Consider the following 24,113-nt stretch of genomic DNA (forward strand, 5'->3'; position numbering starts at 1 on the left):
TATAGTAGTTATATTCTTGTACATAGGAGCAGTATTATAGTAGTTATATTCTTGTACATAGGAGCAGTATTATAGTAGTTATATTCTTGTATATAGGAGGCAGTATTATAGTAGTTATATTCTTGTACACGGGGCAGTATTATAGTAGTTATGTTCTTGTACATAGGAGCTGTATTATAGTAGTTATATTCTTGTACATGGGAGCAGTATTATATTATTTATATTCTTGTATATAGGAGCAGTATTATAGTAGTTATATTCTTGTACATAGGGGAGCAGTATTATAGGAGTTATATTCTTGTGCATAGGGGCAGTATTATAGTAGGTATATTCTTGTGCATAGGGGGAAGTATTATAGTAGTTATATTCTTGTACATAGGTGGCAGTATTATAGTAGTTATATTCTTGTACATAGGAGGCAGTATTATAGTAGTTTTATTCCTGTACATAGGGGGCAGTATTATAGTAGTTATATTCTTGTACATAGGGGGCAGTATTATAGTAGTTATATTCTTGTACATAGGTGGCAGTATTACAGTAGTTATATTCTTGTGCATAGGGGGCAGTATTATAGTAGTTATATTCCTGTACATAGGGGAGCAGTATTCTATTAGTTATATTCTTGTACATAGTGGGCAGTGTTATAGTAGTTATATTCTTGTACATAGTGGCAGTATTATGGTAGTTATAGTCTTGTACATAGGGGGCAGTATTATAATAGATATATTCTTGTACATAGAGAGTGGTATTATAGTAGTTATATTCTTGTACATAGGAGGCAGTATTATAGTAGTTATATTCTTGTATATAGGAGCTGTATTATAGTAGTTATATTCTTGTACATAGAGGGCCGTATTATAGCAGTTATATTCTTGTACATAGAGGGCCGTATTATAGCAGTTATATTCTTGTACATAGGGGGCAGTATTATAGTAGTTATATTCTTGTACATAGGAGCAGTATTATAGTAGTTATATTCTTGTACATAGGAGCAGTATTATAGTAGTTATATTCTTGTATATAGGAGGCAGTATTATAGTAGTTATATTCTTGTACACGGGGCAGTATTATAGTAGTTATGTTCTTGTACATAGGAGCTGTATTATAATAGTTATATTCTTGTACATGGGAGCAGTATTATATTATTTATATTCTTGTATATAGGAGCAGTATTATAGTAGTTATATTCTTGTACATAGGGGAGCAGTATTATAGGAGTTATATTCTTGTGCATAGGGCCAGTATTATAGTAGGTATATTCTTGTGCATAGGGGGAAGTATTATAGTAGTTATATTCTTGTACATAGGTGGCAGTATTATAGTAGTTATATTCTTGTACATAGGAGGCAGTATTATAGTAGTTTTATTCCTGTACATAGGGGGCAGTATTATAGTAGTTATATTCTTGTACATAGGGGGCAGTATTATAGTAGTTATATTCTTGTACATAGGTGGCAGTATTACAGTAGTTATATTCTTGTGCATAGGGGGCAGTATTATAGTAGTTATATTCTTGTACATAGGAGGCAGTATTATAGTAGTTTTATTCCTGTACATAGGGGGCAGTATTATAGTAGTTATATTCTTGTATATAGGAGCAGTATTATAGTAGTTATATTCTTGTACATAAGGGGCAGTATTATAGTAGTTATATTCCTGTACATAGGGGAGCAGTATTCTATTAGTTATATTCTTGTACATAGTGGGCAGTGTTATAATAGTTATATTCTTGTACATTGGGGGGCAGTATTATAGTAGTTATATTCTTGTACATAGGGGGGCAGTATTATAGTAGTTATATTCTTGTACATAGGGGGCAGTATTATAGTAGTTATATTCTTGTATATAGGGGGCAGTGTTATAGTAATTATATTCTTGTACATAGGGGGGGCAATATTATAGTAGTTATATTCTTGTAGATAGGGGGGCAGTATTATAGTAGTTATATTCTTGTACATAGGGGGGCCGTATTATAGTATTCTTGTCCACATGGAGTGGTACTAACAAGTTAGAATTGACCTCTACTTTTATTATTATTAATTTTTTTTATTATTTCTCAGATTCTGAATTGTAGAGATGTGGAGAAGAAAATCAGATGTCTTGTGAAGATTTGTCAAATTGCTGTACCCAAGGAAATGGTACTGCAAAAGGTGATCATTCAGTGGATCCTGGACCCAGTGTCTTTATGTAAGTATTTGTGGTTGGTCTCTTAGGCTGGGGTCACGCAGGACTGAAATCCCGCGGAATGACCGCAACAAAAAACTGCAGGATAAGTGCAGCTTCAAAACCTGTGTCTGCAGCTGTAAATTCTGAAGCGTCTTCACCACTTACATTTCCACTGGGGCCATCTATCCCCATCTCTTCCCCTAGAGAAGAGAGAGGCTGCTGCGGAAATTAAAAAAAAAAAAAAATTGACATGCTGCGTCTTTGTTTTCCGCACCGCATATCCGTTTAGCAAAATCTCGTCCCCTTTGCTTGCTAATCCTTGGATTAGGAGCTGCGGATGGAATAGCCGTGTGGACATTCCGCAAGAGAATTCCGCAGCAATTCCGTCTCTTGTGAACCCAGTCATAGACTGTTGTCCTTTATATACTACACCGCAGGAGAGCCGACAGGACTGGTGGTCAGCGCGCTGCTGTATAATGTCTTGGCCAACCCGGGCTCAGTTCCCATCCCCATTAGGGTTTTAGTCATAATTCCGTTCCTCTGTTCCATTTTTGGAGCGAAGAAAGAGCTTTAAAACAGAAATAAACGGATCCGTTTTTTTCATCCTATAATTGCATTGAGATTTTTAATATAACAGAAATCACATACCAAATGCTCTCCATTCGCTTCTATCCGGTTTGGTTTCCATCTTTTTAACTGAATGAGTCGTGCTGCTGCATTACTTGTTCAGTTAAAGAAAAATAGAAACTAAACAGGAAAGAAGCCTAAAAGGAATCTCGTCATGTAGCTTTTGTTTTATAAAAAACCTAATTGAAATCAGTGGGGGGGAAAACTAATCAGTTACTTTCCGTTTTTAATTCTATTGCTCTGTTAAAAAAACGGAGCAGAGGAGCATAATAATGGCTAAAGCCCCAGTGCAGATGTGGATTGAGCCTTAAGGGGAATGTGTCATCAGAAAATGGCAAATTGTACTAATTTTTTATGTTAAACATATTTTTTAATAGTGCTTGGTGATTAGAATTTTTTTTATGTCCCGAATTCTATACAGTATACCATAAAAATCCTAAAATCTTGTGGTTTTCATCCTGACCATTAAACCTACTAATAATCTAACAGTTACTGTTCCGTAAAGAAAACTACTCAGCAGTCATTTATCATCATCAGGGGCCGGGTTACAATGAGAGGAGACACCCATATATAGATAACACAGGATCTACAATTTACAGTGGGTGATGGTCACAGCTCACCTCCTCCCTCTCCCTGCACCGATCCTAGCACATGCCCACAACACACTCCCATATACATCAGCGGGTCAGCTCCTGTCAATTTTGTGAATGGCCCATGAGGCTGCTGTAAAGAGTGTCTCTGCAGCTAAGGCAAGATGGCCATCCCCATAGTCATGTACAGACAATGGAATAAAAATCTACAATGAGAACAGAAAAACAGATTAGAAAATGGGACATTTTTCACTCTGGTTTAAATTAGTAAAGAAAATCTATAGGTGATACATTCCATTATAAAGGGGGTTGTCTGATATGGACACTAATAGCTTTTTGCTTGGATAGGCCACTATTGTTTGACTGATGGAGGTCCTACTACTGTTGCCTTAGCTGATTCTCTCCCTCATAGGGCTCACTCACATGGGTCTATGTTCTGTTTGTATTTCTTACTGAGTGAATATAGACCCATTGACCTACTTTGATGTATCCAAATGTGTATATTTTACCACGTGTAAACAAAAATGTGCCGCATGTTCTATTTTGGTCCTTAATAATGGACTAAAATAGCCTTTGGAAATCTATGGGAGCGTAAAACAATCTGCAGTGAATACGGATGTTAATGCACGTTCACTGCGTTTTTTATGCATGTTGCCAGGACACAGTGGGGATAAAACGTGACATCAATTGGGCCTTCTTGCTTCATTTTTTTTTCTCTTGTGCGTGAAAAACGCAGTGAATACCAATACGACAGGCACATACACACACATCGCATACTCCCGTGTGAATCAGCCCTTACTGGGAAGTTCACTTCTGCTACTATTACCTGAATCACTGTCACCCTAAATTGGTGCACATGGTGTAAAAGCGTCTCTTATTCTTCTTCTCTGTCCAGCCCGTCCCCCATTTTGAAGGCTGGGATCTGGATGTGAGGCCGAGGGAAGATGGCGGTATTTGACACACCCTACCAGCGGCTGGAGGCCTCATACACGGACTCGCCACTAGGGGAGGATGACCTCTTGGTGCATGTACCAGAGGGGAGTAAATGTGAGTACCAACTAATCTTGTGCAATGAACCTTTTTAAAAGGCTTGTTATTAAGTGTCGAAATTTAGCAACCAATGTCCTAGAAATGAAACGTGTTTCCTGATGATCGCTGTCATGTGACCCTTTGTATTTGCTCCTTCTTCCTTATATTGTATGTCAGTTTGGTTGCACAATGTTGTAGACTGACTTCAGCACCAGCAGATAGGCTGCAGACTTTGTCCTGCCCCCTCTGGCAGCGGTCTGCTACCTGCTGAGTGGGAGTTCTGTTACTTTGTACGAGCAGGTTGAATACTTGATACTAGAAAAGATGAATAGTTACATGAATTAAATAGGAATACCCCTCCCAGCAGCAGCAGCACTCCTATCATCCATAACCAGGATGCAGATGAGGATGATGATGGTTAAGCATTAAAGGTGAAGTGTCCTTTAACACACTATTCAAGGCATTATGCAAAGCAAGAACACCGAATTCCTACAGTCTCATTCTGCTACTAGATATAATAATAATCTTTATTTGTATAGCGCCAACTTATTCCGCAGCGCAGGTGGTGGAGCAAGCAGCGAAAAGCAGCTTGGAGACTTTTCCCTCTGTCGGTGGCTCTAGTATAGATGGTGATTGAGTGTTGGATGCAGTGCTGGATAGACTGGGATCGGGCCATGCAGTTTGCGGAGATTACTTTTTGGATGTTTTTTTTTTTCTTTGAAATGGGCGGCTAGTTCTCCAGCACTGAGATCTGTCATGGGGGCCTGTTTGGGGCTGAGGAGGGAGTAGGAGGGAGAAGGCGTCGAAGAGCCGTTTGAACCGGATGAAGCGCCCTTAGAACGTGAGCCAAGGTTGCCGTGGTCTGCGGTTGACCGCTCGGGTCCCAGGTGGTGCCACTTCATCCAGGGCATGGCTGAGGGTGGTGTGGTAGTGTTCGGCTGCCAGGTTAGGGCAGAAGAGGAGACAGATAAGGGACAGGGAGGACTGGATGGGCTCACTGAAATGATGGGTGCGGACAGACTGGAGGTTCCTAGAGGTGCGATAGATGGGAGGGTCACGGGAGTTTCTAGGGTGCCTGATGGAGAAAGAGAGGAGGTTGTGATCCGAGAGTGGGAGGGGGAGTTAGTAATGTTGGAGGAAGAGCTGAAATATTCCAACATTTCATTGCTCAGAGCTTGATCTGGTGATGTGCATTCTGGGTAGTGCCATCTTTATAATTGAGCATTGTATTATAGGAACTCTGCTGTCTGACAACAAGGACGAGGGACCTTCTGGCAGCTCCTCTTGTAATCATTAGACTTGGTCTTATTGTGATGTAGTAATAACTATGATACACTAGTATAATGTATGACCCGTTTCTTTTCTTCTTTCTCTCCAGCTCCTTGGAATCACATTGAGAACCTCGACCTCTTCTTCTCCAGAGTATCCTTTAATCCTCTATCCTTTGCAATCCTTAAAGGGGTTACCTAAGAACTCAACAGAATGGCCGCTGGCCCTGTAACCTGTGCTAGGACAAGAGAACGCATCTCCAGGGAAGAGGAGGGCAGAGCCTAACACTAACAGTGTTTGGTCCTGTTAGGCTGAATGGTAAGCCTGAGATGAGCGAGCGGAGTGGCCTGAAGGTACCTTTTAAATGTGACGACTGTCGGGCGCATGACAGCTGTCCCAATGACTGTTGCTCCTTGCTCTTACACAGGAGCCATAGTCATTCAGTGAATGGAGGCGGAGCGTGCCGGCGATTCTTTCTGGCCACCTGCCTCCATTCATTGCAAACAGGCGGTCGCTGAACGATTGAATGACTCCTGCTTACACTGAGCGAGAAGTCGCTCGCTAGTTGCTTCATATTAGCTCACTGAAACAAAGCGCATAGCGACTGCTGAATAATTTCTCGCTCTGTGCCCTATTACTGGCTGTGTACACGGACCGACTATTGCCCAAAATCACTATTTCGGGCATCTTTTCGGGTGATAATTGCCCTATGTAAAGGTACCTTCAGGCTCTGCTGGGGGGTCCGACTTCGCCCTCTCCAGTCTTGAGATGCATTCTCCTGTCCTAGATTTTAACCGGTCGCTCAGAAGGCTGCAGTTTTTTGTTTTTTTTTACAACCCCTTTAATACAACTTTTTAATATGCTTTGTGTTTTCATTCCATTATCGGGTTCTCTGCTTGTAGGGATGAATATTCTGCCTTATATTTAGAGGCCAAAAACCTCTCCTGCTGCAGTTTGTTACAGTGTATCAGTGTTGTAGGTCTGGAGTCAGGACAGGACAGAAATTTGTGCTGCTGCGTTAGATGATTGCCTGGATGGATGCAGTCGGATGCTGAAAGCTAATCCTGTCTTGATTTCACTTTCCCACAGCTGCAGTTTGGTACAATGTGTCAGTGTAGGCCTCGCTTCTGTTAGCACATCACATGTTTCTCCTCCTGATCATCTGTATAGTTATAGGTACAGGGTGTTCCTTAACACAGATGCCTCAGGTATACAATCTGCACCAGAAGAATGGGTTCACCTGCATGCTGATTGGAGAGATGTTCGAGCTGCTGTGAGTATACATATATTTGCACGTGTCCTTCATATCATGTGATGCTTAGGGGGCTTTCACACAAAACGAATATCATTAAAAAAAAATTGTTCAATCGTGCGAATTTGAACGATAATCGTTCCGTGTAAACACAGCCAATGATTGGACGACAATTCATTCGCTTCTCATTCATGCAGGCAAAAAAATTTTCGTTGTGTGTAAACAACGATTGTTTAGTCGTTCACATTCACGAACGATTTATCTGCCTGTATGATCTGAAACAGCAAACTCTGTCATCGTTCACGGTAAGTGTAAAAGGAGCCTCAGTAATGGCCCAGGCGTATCCACGTTGCATCACTTGGGATGAAATGTTACTGTAGCCGAGTCAACACACCGAGCTTTGTTGCTTCGCAGTCTTAGATACTTGTAGAGTTTTGCTGCACTTTGCTTTGTGGTCTCTAGTAATCCAATTCCAAATCCTTTGCAGGCAGTTCATCTTCGTTGTCAGTTTCACAACTTTCCTGGTGAGTTGTGTGGATTATGACATCCTTTTTGCAAACAAGATGGTGAATCACAGTCAGAGTGAAAACAATAAAGTGACGTTGCCGGATGCCTTCCTGCCCCCGAGAGTCTGCAGGGATCGGTCAGTATCTCATCCCTTCCTCTGTTATTTACCGGTGGCTGTGCACTGAAATACAAAACATACTAGAAAGTTACAGAACTATTCATCATACAATAATTAAAGGGGATGTCCCACCAAGGTACCTTATCCTCTACCAGTAAGATGACTTGCTGATCTTGATCTCAAGAAAGGCCGTCTGGAGCTTTCCTAAATGAGGAGAGAACTAACTTTGGTGGGACAACCCCTTTAAGCTTTATTTCTAGGAAGTCGTAACATTCCTTTAGATTAAAGGGATTTTCTGGGATTTAAAAAAATATATACTTTTTTTTTTTTTTTTTTTTTTTTTGAAACAGCGCCACTCCTTTCTTTTGGCTGTGTCTGGTATTGCAGGTTTTCACGCGGATACTGCTCACATGTCAGTCACAGCCACAGTCAGACACCAATGAACGTGTTGGGGAGGGGTCAACATTTCAGATACACACCAGCCAACGAACCTCGCACCTCCTAACTGGTTGGCGAATGATATTTCGGCCCACGTAAATGGTCCCAACAATCTGTTCAGCGATTGCGAAATTGAACAAGTCAGCAACGATCACTGTGTAAAAGCACAGAAATGGTTGTTGGTACACATTTGCGACTATCTTGAGCAACTATTCAGAGGGTAGAGCCTTGTAGAGCCACCATTAGATCCTCCCTTATGTATAGAAGTATTCACTTTGTTTTCCAGCATTCAGGAGAACTGCTTCCTCATGGTGCTTCTGGTCATCGCCGGCGTCTTCTGGATCCACAGACTCATCAAGTTTATTTACAATATCTGCTGCTACTGGGAGATCTACAACTTTTACATCCAAGCTCTGCGTATCCCGATGGTGTGTACCCGATATTATCCTATGTATGTTCTGGGCTTTCATCAAGGATTCTGGTTGTTTTGATGACAAGAACGGCACAGTTCTGTTCTTGCTGTGAAAATGACGGAAAACTTGACAGAACTGTGACTGAACTTTGATGGACTTATAAGTCAAAAGGGGTTGTCTGGCGCAGGTCGTACAACAGATCCAAACACACAACCATGAACACAAACCACAGCTCGGATTTGAATAGAGCCTTAGTCTTGAGGATGTTTCACTCCACTGTTCATTTTCTTCATTTTTCATAACAGAGCTTGGGGCTGGTGTAGTCCTAGGAGCAGAAGCTTTGTTCTTTTTCTGATACAGAGCTGCAAATTCCCTGCATAGACAGTTAAATAACTAAACTATAACTGCTTAGAGTCACCACTAGAGGGAGCTCGCTGCATACTGCTTTATTATTGCATTATATGCAGTCAGCTCCCCCTAGTGGTGACTGAACGTAGATGAAATTATATCATAGAACACTTATGTTTGTGCAGAAAATTTAAAGGTCTGTGTCAGAAAATGTAGTTCAAGTGCTGTGAAGATATATGATAAAATGATTCAGCACAGAATTAGGGACTTGGTCAGAATAAGAAAAAATGTTTAATTTACTTATGACTGGGCAACCCCCATTAAAGCGTGTCCGTCACTATCTTTCCCTCAGTAAACCAATCCTAACCATAGGTGGGGATGTGAAGAGAACTCGATCCATACCTTTTAGCTTTCTTCACAGTGCTGCCAGGCCCCCCAAATCTCCAATTTTGTGCAGTACGGTATGCTAATTAAGTAGAAAATATCCAATGAGCAGTTCACACTCTGGCACTGGTCCAGCTCTCTATCCTTGCATTCATCTGTAACCCCGCCCACTTGACCAGTAATTGACATCTTCGGCTCCAGAGATGGTGTGTGGTCTAGTTGCTACATATGCACTTATTCCAGAAGTGTGGCATATACAAAGCATCTTGACTGCATGGCGCCTCTAGCTTAAGGGAGCTGGAGACGGCCATTACTAGTTAAGGGTTGGGATTTTGGCGGAACGACAAAAAAAAGAGCACTGGATCAGTCCCAGAGTGTGGACTGCCCATCGGATTGTTTGCTCTTCATTAGCATAACATGCGCCCTGCCCAAAATTAGAAATTTGGGGGCCTGGGCAGCACTGTGAAAAGAACGGACGGCCTAAAATGAGCGATAATCGTTACGTTTAAATGCAGGCATCGTGCACTTTTCATTTGAATGATGGATTTAAAACCCATCGTTCAGCCGCTGAAAGACTGAGCAAATACGTGCCATTAGCATCTATTTTGGTCATCGTTCAAAAGACTGCATGATGTTCTCCCCGCGGCATGTTTACACTAGTCACAAGGAGAACAATGCAATCTCCCAGCAGCCTCCGGGAGAACAATGGAATGTGTTGGCAGCTATTTGCACAGCTGGGAGAGTGTTTAAACACATGCTGGGCTGTGCAAACAACTCCAGAGCTCCTTTTACATGCAAATGAAAATGATAAAGTGTTAATGGCCACTAATACTTTATGCAATTAGATCTCTAAATCTTTCAGTGGTTTGAAAGATTAGCTTTGCGTGTAAAAGGGATAATTTTTATTTTAAATCCGCAGCGTTTCTCCCACACGCCGATCAGCACGCCTATAGGGATGCATTGGACACCCGCAGGTAGTTAAATACCTGCAGATGTCAATTTTCCCGTCAGGTGCGGATCCGCGTGCGGGAAAAAAATGGACATGCTCCATTTTTGTGCGGAGAGACCCGTACCAGAATAAACTCACCTGCTCCGGACGATGCAGATCTTCCTTCCTTCGCGGCCGGATCTTCTTTCTTCGGCCCGGCGGATGTGCCCGGCGCATGCGCGCGACACGCTGCTGGCGTGCCGAGCACATCCGCCGGGCCGAAGGAAGGCAGATCCGCATCGTCCGGAGCAGGTTAGTTTATTCTGATTTTTAGGCCTCATGTCTGCGGGGCAGGAGGGACCCGCTGTGGGTTCTACAGGAAGAATCCGCGGCGGGCCCTGATTTTCCCCATGGACATGAGGCCTAAGGATTTGCTTGGGCGGGGGGGGGATTTTAAACACATTTTCCTTTTAAAGCAACCCTCCAAGTCTGGTCACACTATGATGACTATTTGATGCACGCTGTGTATTAGTATGTATCATTAGTCTAAGACCTTGTCCTCTGCTTTGATTAACCAGTGCTGTCCACATGAACCGCCAATGCATACTATACACACTGTACAGCAGGCAGTAAGAGAAGCAGCTCAGCCATCTTTGTTCGTCAAGCTAAGGGGTTTTCTTTAACTTTTTCTCCTCCTTGTAGGCAGATCTCCCTTATTACACCTGGGAGGAAATCCAGAGCAGAATCGTCCAGATCCAGAAAGAGCACCAAATCTGCATCCACAAGAAGGAGTTGTCCGAACTGGACGTGTCTCATCGAATTTTGCGCTTCAAAAATTACATGGTAGCCATGGTCAACAAGAACCTTCTGCCGCTTCAGCATCGGCTCCCTCTGCTGGGTGAAACGGTCTTCTACACCCGTGGTCTCAAGTACAACTTTCAGCTCATTTTCTTCTGGGGTCCTGGATGCCTCTTCCAAAATGAGTGGAGTTTAAAGCCTGAGTACAAGCGAGCAGGAGCGCGCCTAGAGCTGGCGGAGAAGCTATCTCAGCGCATTCTTTGGATAGGACTCGCCAACCTGGTGCTTTGCCCACTTGTTCTCGTCTGGCAGATCCTCTATGCCTTCTTCAGCTACACAGAAGTTCTACGACGAGAACCTGGAAGCCTTGGAGCCAGATGCTGGTCCCTGTATGGCCGCTGCTATCTCCGGCACTTCAATGAGCTGGATCATCAGCTACAGGCAAGGCTAAGCCGAGCGTACAAGCCGGCCAGCAAATACATGAACTGCTTCCTCTCCCCGCTCCTGGCTGTGGCTGCCAAACACTTAGGATTCCTGGCAGGTTCCATCCTGGCGGTGCTGATAGCGCTTACTGTCTACGATGAAGACGTCCTGGCGGTGGAACATGTACTGAGCGCCGTGACTCTCCTGGGAGTGGTGGTGACTGTCTGCAGGTCAGCACTGACATTATAGGTGAACATGATTGATGCGCTGAATGAATGCTTCTCCCTTTACAGACCTTGATCCAGTTTTTATGATAGCTCAACCGGCTGCAGGAGAATCTTCTTTCGTAATTAACTTTTGACGTGTTTGTAGACTTTTGCAACCTAACAGTATAACTCTTAGTATAATACTGACCGGCATAATGCATTGCACTACGTAAGTGGAACGGTGTATTATAAACTTCATCAAATGATCGCAGGTTCAAGTTCCCTTAAAGGGCTAATAACTATTGTTAAAAAAAAAGTTCAATAGCGCTACAAAAAAATTTCAAACCTTTTTTTCCTCTACAAAATTCTTAGATTTAGGGAAAAAAACACTATACTTAAAGGGAATCCGTCACCAACTTTTTGCAGCCCTCGCTGAGAGTAGAAGGGAGTGCCTGACACTGATTAGGGATACTGTAGTAGTTTGGGAGAAACTTGAATTTTATTAGTAGCAGTCACACATAAAAGTAGTTGTTCATGAGCGGCAGCTAGCCCCGCCCACCCTGCCCTCCAGCCACTGACTGACAGTTGTTTTTCTGTGCACAGTAATGGGCGGAGAGCAGACAATCAGTAACTAGAAGGCGGGGTGGGCGGGGCTAGCTGCAGCTCATGAGTATGGAGGACTACATCCTCTGTGTGGCTGCTACTAATAACATCTAAGTTTCTCCCAAACTACTGCACAGATGTACATAATAGATATATCACTGTAATCGGCGTGCGTGTCATCACCTTGTGCTGCTGTCAGAGTGCTGTGACAGAGTCTCTTTAATTAGTACTGCCACATTTGTAACAACTCGCACCATAAACTTATCACATTATTTATCCTGCATGGTGAACACCTTAAAAAAAGGAATTTTTTTTTTTGAGCTTGTCCTTTTTGTTTAGTCGAAGACTTTGAGCTCGGTCCCTGTGACGGGTTTCGTTTTGCTTTTTTGGTCTCGTTGCTTGAGCTTTCTCAGGTGTCTATTTTCTTTTGGTGACAGCCGTTTTGCTTGTGCATTGGTATTCTGTTTCAGGGGTTAACTCTGTGGGCTAGCGGCTTGTCTGTGCCGTTGGTATTGCCATGGCCTATGTTGGCAAGTGGGGGTGACTTGTGTTGTCTGTGTTGCTTATCTGAAGCCAGGAAAGCGCTGCTTCTTGTCATGTTAGCGCCGCATCCGGCGGTCTCGGGGTAGATTGTTTGATGGTTTTCTTCTTCTTCTTTTTTTTTTTTTTTTTCTTGACCCTCTTTTTACTTTGTTACATTTTAGTTTTTTTTTGGGAAGGCCCATAAGCCACGGGGGTGGGCTTGACAAATTGTGTGTGAGTGGGATACAGCAGGAGGTCCGATGGCACTGTATTAAAAATATGCCATACGGGAGCTCTCCTACTGCACGTCCGCCGCTGATGACATCACCAGGTCCCTTCCAAAGAATGAATAGTTGTTTTTTTTTGGGGGGGGGGGGTCGGGAGGGGTCATCCTGCCTCCCACAAAAGGAATAAAAAAATGATCAAAAGTCGCATTTATCAATGAAAACTACAACTTGTCCCACCGGAAAAACAAGCCCTCATGCAGCTCAGTCAATAGAAAAATAAGTGTTCTAAAATATAATTGTCATGGATCCAAAAAAGAGCTTTCTAAAAAGTGTTTCTATCACGTAAAAGTATAAAAATAGAAAAATAATTAATTTAGTATCCCCATAATCATACTGGCCCAGTAAATAATGTATTGTGTTAAGTATACTGCATGGTAAAAGCCGTAAAAGCAAAACGTTAAAATTAACAACCGTGTAATTGCTGCCCCACCCTAACAAAAAAAAAAAGATTAATAAAAATGATACAGTCACTTCTATGTGCTCCAGCATGGTGTCATAAAAACGACTTGGCCGGCAAACACCGAGCCTTTATACAGCAGCATCGGCAGAAAAATAAAAAGGGCTTTCGAAAGACAAACAGGAAGAAAAAGTTAAAAATCATTAAAGGGGTTGTCCCGCGGCAGCAAGTGGGTCTATACACTTCTGTATGGCCATATTAATGCACTTTGTAATGTACATTGTGCATTAATTATGAGCCATACAGAAGTTATCAAAAGTTTTATACTTACCTGCTCCGTTGCTGGCGTCCTCGTCTCCATGGTGCCGACTAATTTTCGGCCTCCGATGGCCAAATTAGCCGCGCTTGCGCTGTCCGGGTCTTCTCCTGTCTTCAATGGGGCCGCTCGTGCAGAATGCCGGCTCCGTGTAGCTCCGCCCCATCACGTGCCGATTCCAGCCAATCAGGAGGCTGGAATCGGCAATGGACCGCACAGAAGAGCTGCGGTCCACGGAGGAAGAGGATCCCGGCGGCCATCTTCACCGGTAAGTATAGAAGTCACCGGAGCGCGGGGATTAAGGTAAGCGCTGAGCCGTTTTTTTTTTTACGTCCCTGCATCGGGGTTGTCTCGCGCCGAACGGGGGGGGGGGGGTTGAAAAAAACAACCCGTTTCGGCGCGGGACAACCCTTTTAAGGCGAAAACTAAATGCGTCCTTAAAGGAGTTGTTCAGGGAGGCAACATCCTTCCCTGGACCTGCGGCTTTTGCCTGACACCACACCACGTTGTCTGGACTCTGTTCATGTCATTGGAGATGCTGGCTGTTCTCTGTATCTTTATAACTAAGCCAGCCCCATTCTCTGTTACGGCCGATGCAGCAGCAAACAAGGGACTTGGGTATTAACCCTTTGCAATCCAATTTTGGATTCAGGGTTTCCTAGGGGGCTTTCTCTTTCTGCCATTATACAATGGCGCCATCTGCTGGCTAGAGTCAGTACTGCGGTATGGGACATGCTGGACAGGCCCCCCCCTCAACAACAGAGCGGCTAGTGATATACAGTAAGAATACCCTGCCGGACGTCTTCTGACATCGGAGCTGTACAGCCTTCAATCAGAATGTCAGAAGACGTCAGACAGTGGATTGGAAAGGGATAAGATGAATGGCCAGCTCCCCTGATGACGTGATGGGCACAGAGAGAGGGGCCGTACCACATGACCTGGCGTCAGAACTGGGCCAGAAGTGGAGGTTCTGACACCGCAGGTCCAGGTATGGATTTCACCTTTCTGGACAACGCCTTTTACTTAAAAGGACTGCAGCACCCTCTACAGGTGTTGGTGAGTACTGCAAGCTGTAAATTACAATTTGGCAAAGCGTAAAGAGACTCTGTCACCTACTTTTAGCTAAGCTTTTGGACTATAAGTAGGTGACCCACTGCGTACAGGAATGTGTTCTACTTTCCTCCTCCGCCATTCCCCTGCTGTGAGTGCTGCAAGCTGCCGTTCAATGTATTGAGTGGCGCTGCTAAATAGTCCGCCCCTTCTAATTTTATAATGGATGGACTACTTAGAAGCGCCGCTGAATGCACGGAGCAGCAGCTTCCAGCAGTGCCTCTGGGGAACAACGGGGAAGGCAAGTATAACACATCCCCAAAATCATCAGGTCACCCACTTTTAGCCCGTAAGCTTAGCTTGTAGGACTAGGAGTAGGTGACAGTTTCTTAAATTCCTTTTATATAATTAGGTGGTAATCATATGCGTCATAGTGAATGTACTTGTATATAATACATGCCGTGTGATATAAGATGGTGCTTCAATTACTTGGGGTCTATTGTAGCTGCTGGCATCTTCTGTACACCGAAATCTAATCATTTGCCATCTCCTTTCTTCAGATCATTCATTCCTGATCAGCACTTGGTGTTCTGCCCGGAGCAGCTTCTAAGGGTCATCCTGGCCCACATTCACTACATGCCTGACCACTGGCAGCGCAGCGCCCATCGGGCAGAGACTCGTGGAGAGTTTGCACAACTATTCCAGTACAAAGCGGTGAGTGTTCTGCGGTTAGAGTTGCACCAACACCACCGATGTGGGCGATCTACAGCACAGGACGGTAGCCGCTGCCGTATCCTGTATACCTCTATGTGCCGATCTTGGAGGATTAAAAGGTACATTCTATCTGAGCTAGTCCAAGATCATGTCAGACTCCATACTGCAACTTCTAAACCAGCAAGGGTCAATTAGTATAGTTTCAAAAATAGAAGTGTTAATAGATTTTTATTTTTTTTGCCTAAATTAACAAAATGCAAAGTGACTGATCAAGAGTGGAATCTAAATCACATCAGTATTTGGTTTGGCCGCCCTTTACATTTAAAACAGCATAGGTTCTTCTAGGGACACTTGCACACAGTTTTTGAAGGAACTCGGGAGGGCATTTCTTCCAGACATCTTGGAGAACTAAGCACAGATCTGCTGTGGATATCGGCTCGCTCCAATCCTTCTGTCTCTTCATGTAATCCCAGACAGACTGGATGATGTGAGATCAGGGCTCTGTGGGGCCATGGCATCACTACTTTACACTGAAGATAGTTGTTAGTGACATTGGCTGGATGTTGGGGGTTGTTGTCCTTCTGTAGAAAAATTTGGAAACTGACTTCTATTTTTGAAAAAAAAATTCTTACTTTGCAGCATTTTCTCCACACCTGCTTAAAACCTTTGCACAGTCCTGTATACACATATATACATCGATGGCTGCTTACATTGTCCGCTCATGTCGTGAATTTATGTAAAACCCTCCTGTTACTACTGATGAACCCCCATGTTACTTTCTCTGTGCAGGTCTTTATTCTGGAGGAGCTCTTGAGTCCACTGCTGACGCCTCTCGTACTGATATTCCGTCTGCGTCCAAAGTCCTTGGAGATCATTGACTTTTTCCGAAACTTCACAGTGGAAGTGGTGGGAGTCGGGGACACCTGCTCTTTTGCACAAATGGACGTCCGTCAGCACGGCAATCCTGCGGTAAATACACTGCTTCATAATTCAGTACGCTCGCATATAGAACCAAACATTGCAGAGTCATTGTCTGTGTGTAAAGACTCAGGATACGTGGTGTAGCTTTTACAGGAGTGTCCGGGAGCTTCCAGCCCAGACATTCCTGTATTTGTACTTCTCACATCCTGTGTGTTAATGTCCTGCATACTGAGTTCGCACACCTTCATTATCTGGGAATGCCAACCTAAAGTTAGCAGATACCGTGTTTCCCCGAAAATAAGGCACCCCTGAAAGTAAGACACATTAAGAAATTTGCAGAAGTCGCAAATATAAGGCACACCCCGATAGTAAGGCATACTAAAGTGTGCAGGCAAGTCGAGAGGCCTGTCCCCTGCTGCCATCCCCGTTGTCTCCTACCTCCTGCTGTGCTGTACGAGTGTGCTGTTGTGAGCTCCCCTTGCTGGCTGAAAAAGTCCATACTGTACGTTCTGTTCCTGCTGTACATGAGCTCCCCCTGGTGGCCGGAAGTTGCAATACCATCCCTGCTTACAAGTGGTACAGGAACTTCTGTCTGCAGACAGGTACGTTACTTTACAGCCCTTATTTTTTTATGGCTCTGTGTGTGAGTCAGGCACCCTGTGTGTGATTCTTAAGGCTGGGTTCTCACAGAGCGTATTTCCAGCGGAAATCTCGCGGTTTGGCTACAGTGATAAACAGCGAGATTTACGCCGGGAAAGCTCTGCTTCAAAACCCACGGCACTCAGCCGCTTGTTTTGAAGCGACCTGGCCGCATGCTTTTCCGTTTCTATGGCCGGTGAATCTGCACCACAACACCGGCTTCTCCCAGCTTTGCCGTTACAGATTTGCTGTCCCATGTGGACGAGATTTCTGAGAAATTTAGTCCACAAAGCTGGCCAATTGAGGGATTAGCGGCCACAGACGGATTTGCCGCGGCGAAATAAGACACCCCCTGAAAATAAGACGTAGCGCATATTTGGGAGCAAAAATTAATATAAGGCGCGTCTTATTTTCGGGGAAAAAGGGTAATGCTTAGAAAGAACTCAGGCAGCAAGACTCGCACGATCTACTTTTAATGGTTTGTCCTAAGGATAGCTTGCAATCAATAGTTTGCAACTCGACAACACCTTAAGGCCCAATGTCCACAGGTGGATTTTAATTGCAGAACTGACACTGCGGACGGGCCGTGGATCCTGCAGGAAAGCAGGAGTTAAAAAAAACAAACAAAAAACACTGCGCATGTGCGCCAGCACAGCGGCTGGCACTCCTGTACACATTTGCAGTGCAGAAAAAAGAAGACCCTGACAGGTAACGCAGAGTCGCTGGCCACGGGCAGCAGGGTCGAATTCTGCTGCAGGCTCCTGCCTGCGGAATTCAATCCATTGCCCCGAAGGCGCACAGCAGTCTGTGATGCAGATATAGTGCACCAGCCTTCACGGTCTCCTATAGTTTTGTGTATGCAGCTTCTATGCAGACCTATATGTCTCTATGGTTAGACTACAAGCAAGCTGTGTAGTTTGATCATGAGCCATTTTCCATCCCATCCCTCCACTTTCTCTTAGTCACTTATATCTGGAATATTATCTGTAACCATGGTGATACATAGGTCTCCATAGACGCTGAACACACAACACGGTAGAAGTCTATATGCAAACTTGTTTCATAACTTGCATAAAAAAGAATTGCTGCATTGGTTGACTAATTATTTAATTTGACCCACTAAATTCCTCCCTTTTGATTAGATCTTTCTCTTCCTGTGAACTACTTTAGTTTAGTGCTGGGTCATCTTGCAGGAATCTTGATTACCTGAGGGAATATAATTAATCGCTGTGTATGTTTGCTTCTCTTGCAGTGGATGTCTGCCGGCAAGACCGAAGCTTCAGTTTACCAGCAGGCGGAGGATGGGAAGACTGAGCTGTCACTTATGCACTTCGCCATCACTAATCCACGCTGGCAGCCTCCTCGAGAATGTTCGGCCTTCCTGACACATCTGCGAGAGCGGGTCCAGAAAGACAGTGGAGGAACTACACCGAAAAATCCCCCTGGACTGGGGCATCCTCTGCATTACTCTGGGCTGTCTCTGCAGTCTGACTCCGAGGTACTTGCATGTCCAGTGGTCACTACAACCCTAATCCTCCTGCTGCATAATCTTATCCACAACAGTTTTTTTTTTCATAAAGCAACGGTACCAATATTTAAAGCCGAGGGCTCTTAATATATACTTCACTAGGGAGAATCAAGGATTGCCGGAAAAGATAGGTCTTGTCCTAACCTTTCCTGAGATACGCTGGAAGCCTCTATAGGCCTCTATGGAAGCTGAAAAAAAAGGGAGGGGGAGGGAGTTTAGCTGTGCCCTACGCTGGGAAGAGAAGACCGCTGCTCTGTTTAAGCATTAGCAATCATTCCGAGGATTTCTGCCAACTGAGGGATTTCTGTGCTGCGGTGTATTTTTCACTAATACGCCGCTCTTGTTTAAATGGACAAGAAAATGCTTATTTAGATTGTGACTAGGTTGCGGCTTTTTTCTTTGCACGCAATTATTGGCGATGATGTGGCTCGTGTGAAGGAGACCTTCGCCACAGTAGAGAGCGGTTAGAAAGAGTGTCTCTCGCACTGCATGTGAATCGGACTTGGCTCCAATTGCAGCTGTCTCACAGCTTACATGCACTGTCAGTCTTCACTGTAAGCTGTCAGCAGGAGGGGAGGGAGGGAGAGGGTCCAATGTCCGACTAACCATTGCCTCTTTATAATGCGATTGCAAGGTGCTGGTGGTTGCAACAGTAGTCCTGAGCCTAGTGAACTATTCCGGGGCTGCCTTGTGTTTAGTTCTATTAGGTGAACGTTAAAAATACAATTCTACTGCAGTACTGAAGTATTCCACTTTATTACAGAAGCGATCAAACATTCGCAAGCTCAAGTCCCCTAAGAGGGCTAAAATAATGAAGTCAAATAACCTTTTTGAAAATAAAATAAAATAAAAACCTTTGCCCAATTCCCAACAGTCTAAACAATAAAAATAAACATAATTGGTATCACTGCAAACTGTTTCACATTTTTTTATTCCACAAGGCCAGATTTTTATTTTATTTTTTTGTCACCATGTCCTTCCAATAAAAACATAATAAAAAGTGATCAAAAAGTCAAATATACCCAAACATGGTAGCAATAAAAACTACAGCCAACCTCACAACAAACGAGCCCTCACAACCCCATCGATTGGGGGGGGGGGGGAGCTAGTTAGTTCTGAATATGATGGCAAAAAGCTAAAAGAATTAAAAAAAAATAATAATAATAAAACATAAAAATCTATAACTGTTGTATCATCATGATGGTACTGACCCACAGAATAATATATCATTTCTACTGCATCATGAACGCTGCAAAAACAAAACCCCCTGAAAAATAGCAGAATTGTTTGTTTGTTTTTTTTTCCATTTCACCCCACTAAACAATTTTTATTATGCCATTCATTACATCATATAATGTATTGGAAAATGTTTTTAAAGCTACAACTCCGCCTTCGAAAAACGAGTCCCCATAAGGCTATTTCAATGAGAAAAAAAAAAAAATTATAGCTTTTGAAAGGAGAAGATGAAAAAAAGGAAAGCCTGAAAAAAGGCTGGTGAAAGGTTAAAATAAAAAATGATGCATCTTGAGAGAAAGTCTTGATGAAAGATGATGTGTATACAGCACAAGTCCTGCAGTCATGTGACTCCGTCTGCTCTCACCCACTCCTCTCCTCTCCTCTTCTCTGTTTTAGCCCCACAGTCTGATGGTGAACATGTTCCACGGGATCTCCCCGACCGCGATGCCTCCGCACACTGAAGTTCTCTGTTCTCCGCACGTCTCGGCTGTATCAGAGGTGGCGTCAGCGCTGCGCTCCTTGTCACCGCAGCAGTCCTGTCATATGGCTCCAAACCAGAGCGGGTGAGGAAATGGGGTACAGACGTCTCAAGCTCCTTGGTGACTTTGGGGGACAGTGGCACCCACATGTGTACTCTTGTCTTGTGCGAAAGGCATCTATCAACTGTAATTCAAACATATGGACTAATAATCTTGGGGTCTTGTGTGAGTTGAGGCAATTAAATTAATGACCTCTTAAATGAGCGCTAGTAATAAAGTCAGAAACCGGTTAAGGGCTCAATCAGCGCTCTGGACGTAAATATCTCCAGAGGCTTTCGGCACTGTAGATATGACACATAAGTCCCGATTTAGATGGGACGAATGTCTGGCAAACGATGCCCGACACTTGCCCCCGCACATACTGCACAGGAGCTTGTATCACTGGCTCACAGCGGGGCGGCTGCAGGAGATTTCTGTTTTCATGTGTCCCCTCCCGCACCTACAGGAGCATGTATGTGTGCGGGGATGAAATTCGTCCTGTCTAAATAGGGCTTAAAGCAGTGACCATGATGCTTTTCTGGATTTTCTATTAGGCCGCAGTCACGTAGGCGTATCTTGCAGCATGCTGCCTGCGAGAGATACACACGCAGCCAATCACCATGTACTGTCTTGGTGCATATGTGCACATAATACGCTCCAAGATGCAACATACTGCAATTTTTTTTTTTTTGCGCAATCCGTGTGAGCGGTAGCATGGCCGCCTATAGGAGATTGGTACAACTTATTCATCACGTATAACGCGCTACACAGACACACTCTTGTGAGCCCGGCCTACAGTCACCTGCTCCCTTAGGGCTCAGTCACACGGGCGCATCGGCGCCCGTATTACTGCAGCCAGCTGTACCTGAAGACGGACATCTCTCTGCAGCACCGGGAGGAAGAACATGTGACCGGCTCCATTGACGGTCATGTGTTCTTTGATCTCAGTGCTGGAGAGAGGCGGCCGTCTTCAGGTACGGCCGTCTTCTAACTGTCAGTCACACGGGCGCATCGGCACCGATGTACGGGTGCCAATGCGCCCGTGTGACTGAGCCCTCAAAGTGGCTGATAACAGAAAGCTATAGACAACTACACTGCAGTGAGATTAATCGGAGGAATCTGAGTGTAATTGTTTAGTGTAAATGTCGGCAGAAATTTGTTGTTCAGTTTCTGCAGGCATAAAAAGCAAACGATGATCGTCCCGTGTAAACTGGCCGACGATCGATTGCACGTTTTATATCCCTATAGGAGACCAGAACCCGCAGTCCCATCCTCACTCAGACTGCAGTGTATTTTCACTGCATCTCTATATAGGACACGCTATGGCAGATCCAGTCGCCATTGATTGGCGTCCAGTTTCCATGGCAATCAATCCGCCCCCGGCAATTTCATGGTAGAGGGCCAATGATGTCACAGAGGGAGCACCCCCCCCCTGTCTGGTAACCTTGTGCATGCAGCAGTCAACATTGATCAGGCCATGTAAGGGATCAATGTTCTCACCGAGAGGCCGGTTGTCAGTCATAACCAGCTTGTGCTGTAGGTGGCAGTGTGTGTGTATATGTGGTGCAGATTGTATATCTGCAATATGTCCATTTATGCTGCAGATCTCCACTAGATCACCTCTTCAAAGGAGGGAATAAAATCCATGGCGGATCCGCACCAAAATCTGCTCACAATTCTACATTGTGGAAATGAGGTCTTATGTGGACGTACCCTGAGGATTAATTTTCCATTAAGAAAAAAATATTTTAACGTATTGAAATCTACGTGCGCTTACATGTGTTTTATGTCCTTGTAGTCTTGAATTTAGGAATGGCAGCTTTGGAAGCAGTTTATGGGAGGGCCCTATGACCAGCGGGCCCCTGTCTGAATACGCCTCCATGGAGATGAGCCTGCACGCATTGTACATGCACGAAGTAAGTGCTTATATTATTATCTATGTCCTGCCACACTCCACTACTACATGAATACTAGTAGTAATTAGGCTAGGGCTACACGGTGATTTGGGCTGTACGATCTAAGATTGCTATGTAGTCCTGCAACTTCGCACAGTCATTAAAGTCAGTGGGGTTGTGGTGCGACCCGAAAGTTGCTGCATCTTGCAGATCACAAAAAAACAAACTTGTGCCGCGGCCAAAGTGGTTGTGTAGCCCTAGATTAAGTCACACTGCCCACAGTGACCAAGTTGGACAGCAGCTTTAGCGACATTATTGGTTGCTATGGTAACTGCTTCATGATTTACAAATCTCTATGTAGTAGTATAGTAGTAAAGTGATATCTGTGACTGTATATAGGTCAGTATGCCTCATCCTCACTGCAGTAATCATGACTGATTGATAACGAAGTGATAATGTAATTGACTAAACCAGCTGTGCTTTGCCAGTTACATCAGCAGCACACTCGGATGGCACCGGGGCGACATATATGGCACAGGCAGGAGAGCGATGAGAGTGGAGAGAGTGTGTCAGGGGACGGACTGATCAACACTACATCCAACATGCCCAACTCTGCCAGCTGCCCATCACCGACCACGCTGCTCCAGGAGGATAGGATGCCGCCAATCAGTGCACATAGGTTCAGTGCCAGCACGGGTATGTATGGTTCATACACAAATCTCCTGCACTTAAACGGGGTCATGTCAAGCTATAAAGTTATCCACTACCCTGTGGGTAGGGGATTACTTTATGACTGGTGTGGGATGCCCACCAATCCTGAGAACGGGGGTCCCGTTATGAACAGAGAGCGGAGGCCACCCATGTGCACCGCAGCTCCATTCTTTTTAGTGGGTTTGCTGAAAATAGCTAAACACTATCTCTGGCGGTCAGATTGGTCAGTCGCCGCTTCCCTCACTTCGGGACCTGCCGGATCCCCATTCCTGGGATTTTTGTGGGTGGCAACGGTCAGACCCCCACCGATCATAAAGTTATTCCCTATTCTGTGTATAGGGGGTAGCTTTATGACTTGGCTCAATCCTGTAAGTCTTCAAAAGCAGGTTAGATCTGTTGTCGCACACCCTTATGCATGGTTCGATTTAAGCCAAATGACGAGCACCAGTCAACAATATTGGCACTCGTTACTGAAGAAGTGGGAATGAGGCGGCAGACGATCTCCAGCTACATTATGTCTATTAGGAATTGTCTGGACAGATTCTGCATTGGACTCCAGCAGCTTCATACCGGACCCCTTATTGTGTGTTTCCCACCTTGGTACCTACTGCAGGGATCTCTCCCATAAGATACCGTTTAATAGATCTTGCTAACTCTTCATTTTTTTAAAATGTTTTTTCCACAGACTTTGGCACAATACAGAGATCTTGCTCTAACTTAGCCCGGCAGCCCATGGGTGGGTGGAGCGAAGATACTCAAAGCACCCGTCATCCAGAAACTGTGCCAGAGGAAGGGTCCGAAGATGACCTTCCGCCTCAGACTCAGAAGGTTTGTGTGTTCCGCAGTCGCGTCATATATTCATTTAATCTCTAAGGATGAGAAAAACATACCTGCCACACCTGTCCGTGGGTTATGTCTAGTACTGCAGTTCAGTTTGGGACTGGGACTGGGCTGCGCTACCACACACAACCTGTGGGGCAGTATGACGCTGCTTTAGTGTTTTTCTAATCCTTTGCAGCCCCCTTTATAGAGGTTGTCTCACAGCATATTTTAGCAGTCATCCATTGAGTCCAGCCATGGCTCGCCCTGAAGTGTGTGACCGCTGTGGTTGTGCGTGCATACTGCTACTCCATTGACTTCAGCCGGATGACTCGATTATTGAAGTATATGAAGTGGTGGTGCACATGAGCGGCTACCGCTGTCATAGACTTTGGGGTAAGCCATGGCTGGACTCTCTGGGGGATTGATGACCTGTCGTGAGACAACCCCTTAAGTTAACC

At 44.5% G+C, this 24,113-nt stretch overlaps 1 protein-coding gene across 1 annotated transcript in view; it reads left to right on the top strand.

Annotated features, from left to right (window-relative positions):
- Positions 1-24,113, top strand: part of ATG9A (autophagy related 9A) — a 33,959-nt gene that overhangs the window by 8,403 nt on the left and 1,443 nt on the right. The window contains exons 3-16 of the mRNA XM_066575521.1: positions 2,061-2,187; positions 4,279-4,430; positions 5,791-5,834; positions 6,890-6,954; positions 7,421-7,576; positions 8,283-8,424; positions 10,772-11,520; positions 15,232-15,385; positions 16,175-16,354; positions 18,198-18,443; positions 20,106-20,272; positions 22,026-22,143; positions 22,611-22,818; positions 23,519-23,661. Of these exons, the coding sequence (XP_066431618.1) occupies positions 4,328-4,430; positions 5,791-5,834; positions 6,890-6,954; positions 7,421-7,576; positions 8,283-8,424; positions 10,772-11,520; positions 15,232-15,385; positions 16,175-16,354; positions 18,198-18,443; positions 20,106-20,272; positions 22,026-22,143; positions 22,611-22,818; positions 23,519-23,661 (2,475 nt within the window). The 5' untranslated portion in view covers positions 2,061-2,187; positions 4,279-4,327. The remainder of the gene's footprint in view (positions 1-2,060; positions 2,188-4,278; positions 4,431-5,790; positions 5,835-6,889; positions 6,955-7,420; positions 7,577-8,282; positions 8,425-10,771; positions 11,521-15,231; positions 15,386-16,174; positions 16,355-18,197; positions 18,444-20,105; positions 20,273-22,025; positions 22,144-22,610; positions 22,819-23,518; positions 23,662-24,113) is intronic.

This window comes from Eleutherodactylus coqui, chromosome 8 (assembly GCF_035609145.1).
Source record: "Eleutherodactylus coqui strain aEleCoq1 chromosome 8, aEleCoq1.hap1, whole genome shotgun sequence".
NCBI lineage: Eukaryota > Metazoa > Chordata > Amphibia > Anura > Eleutherodactylidae > Eleutherodactylus > Eleutherodactylus coqui.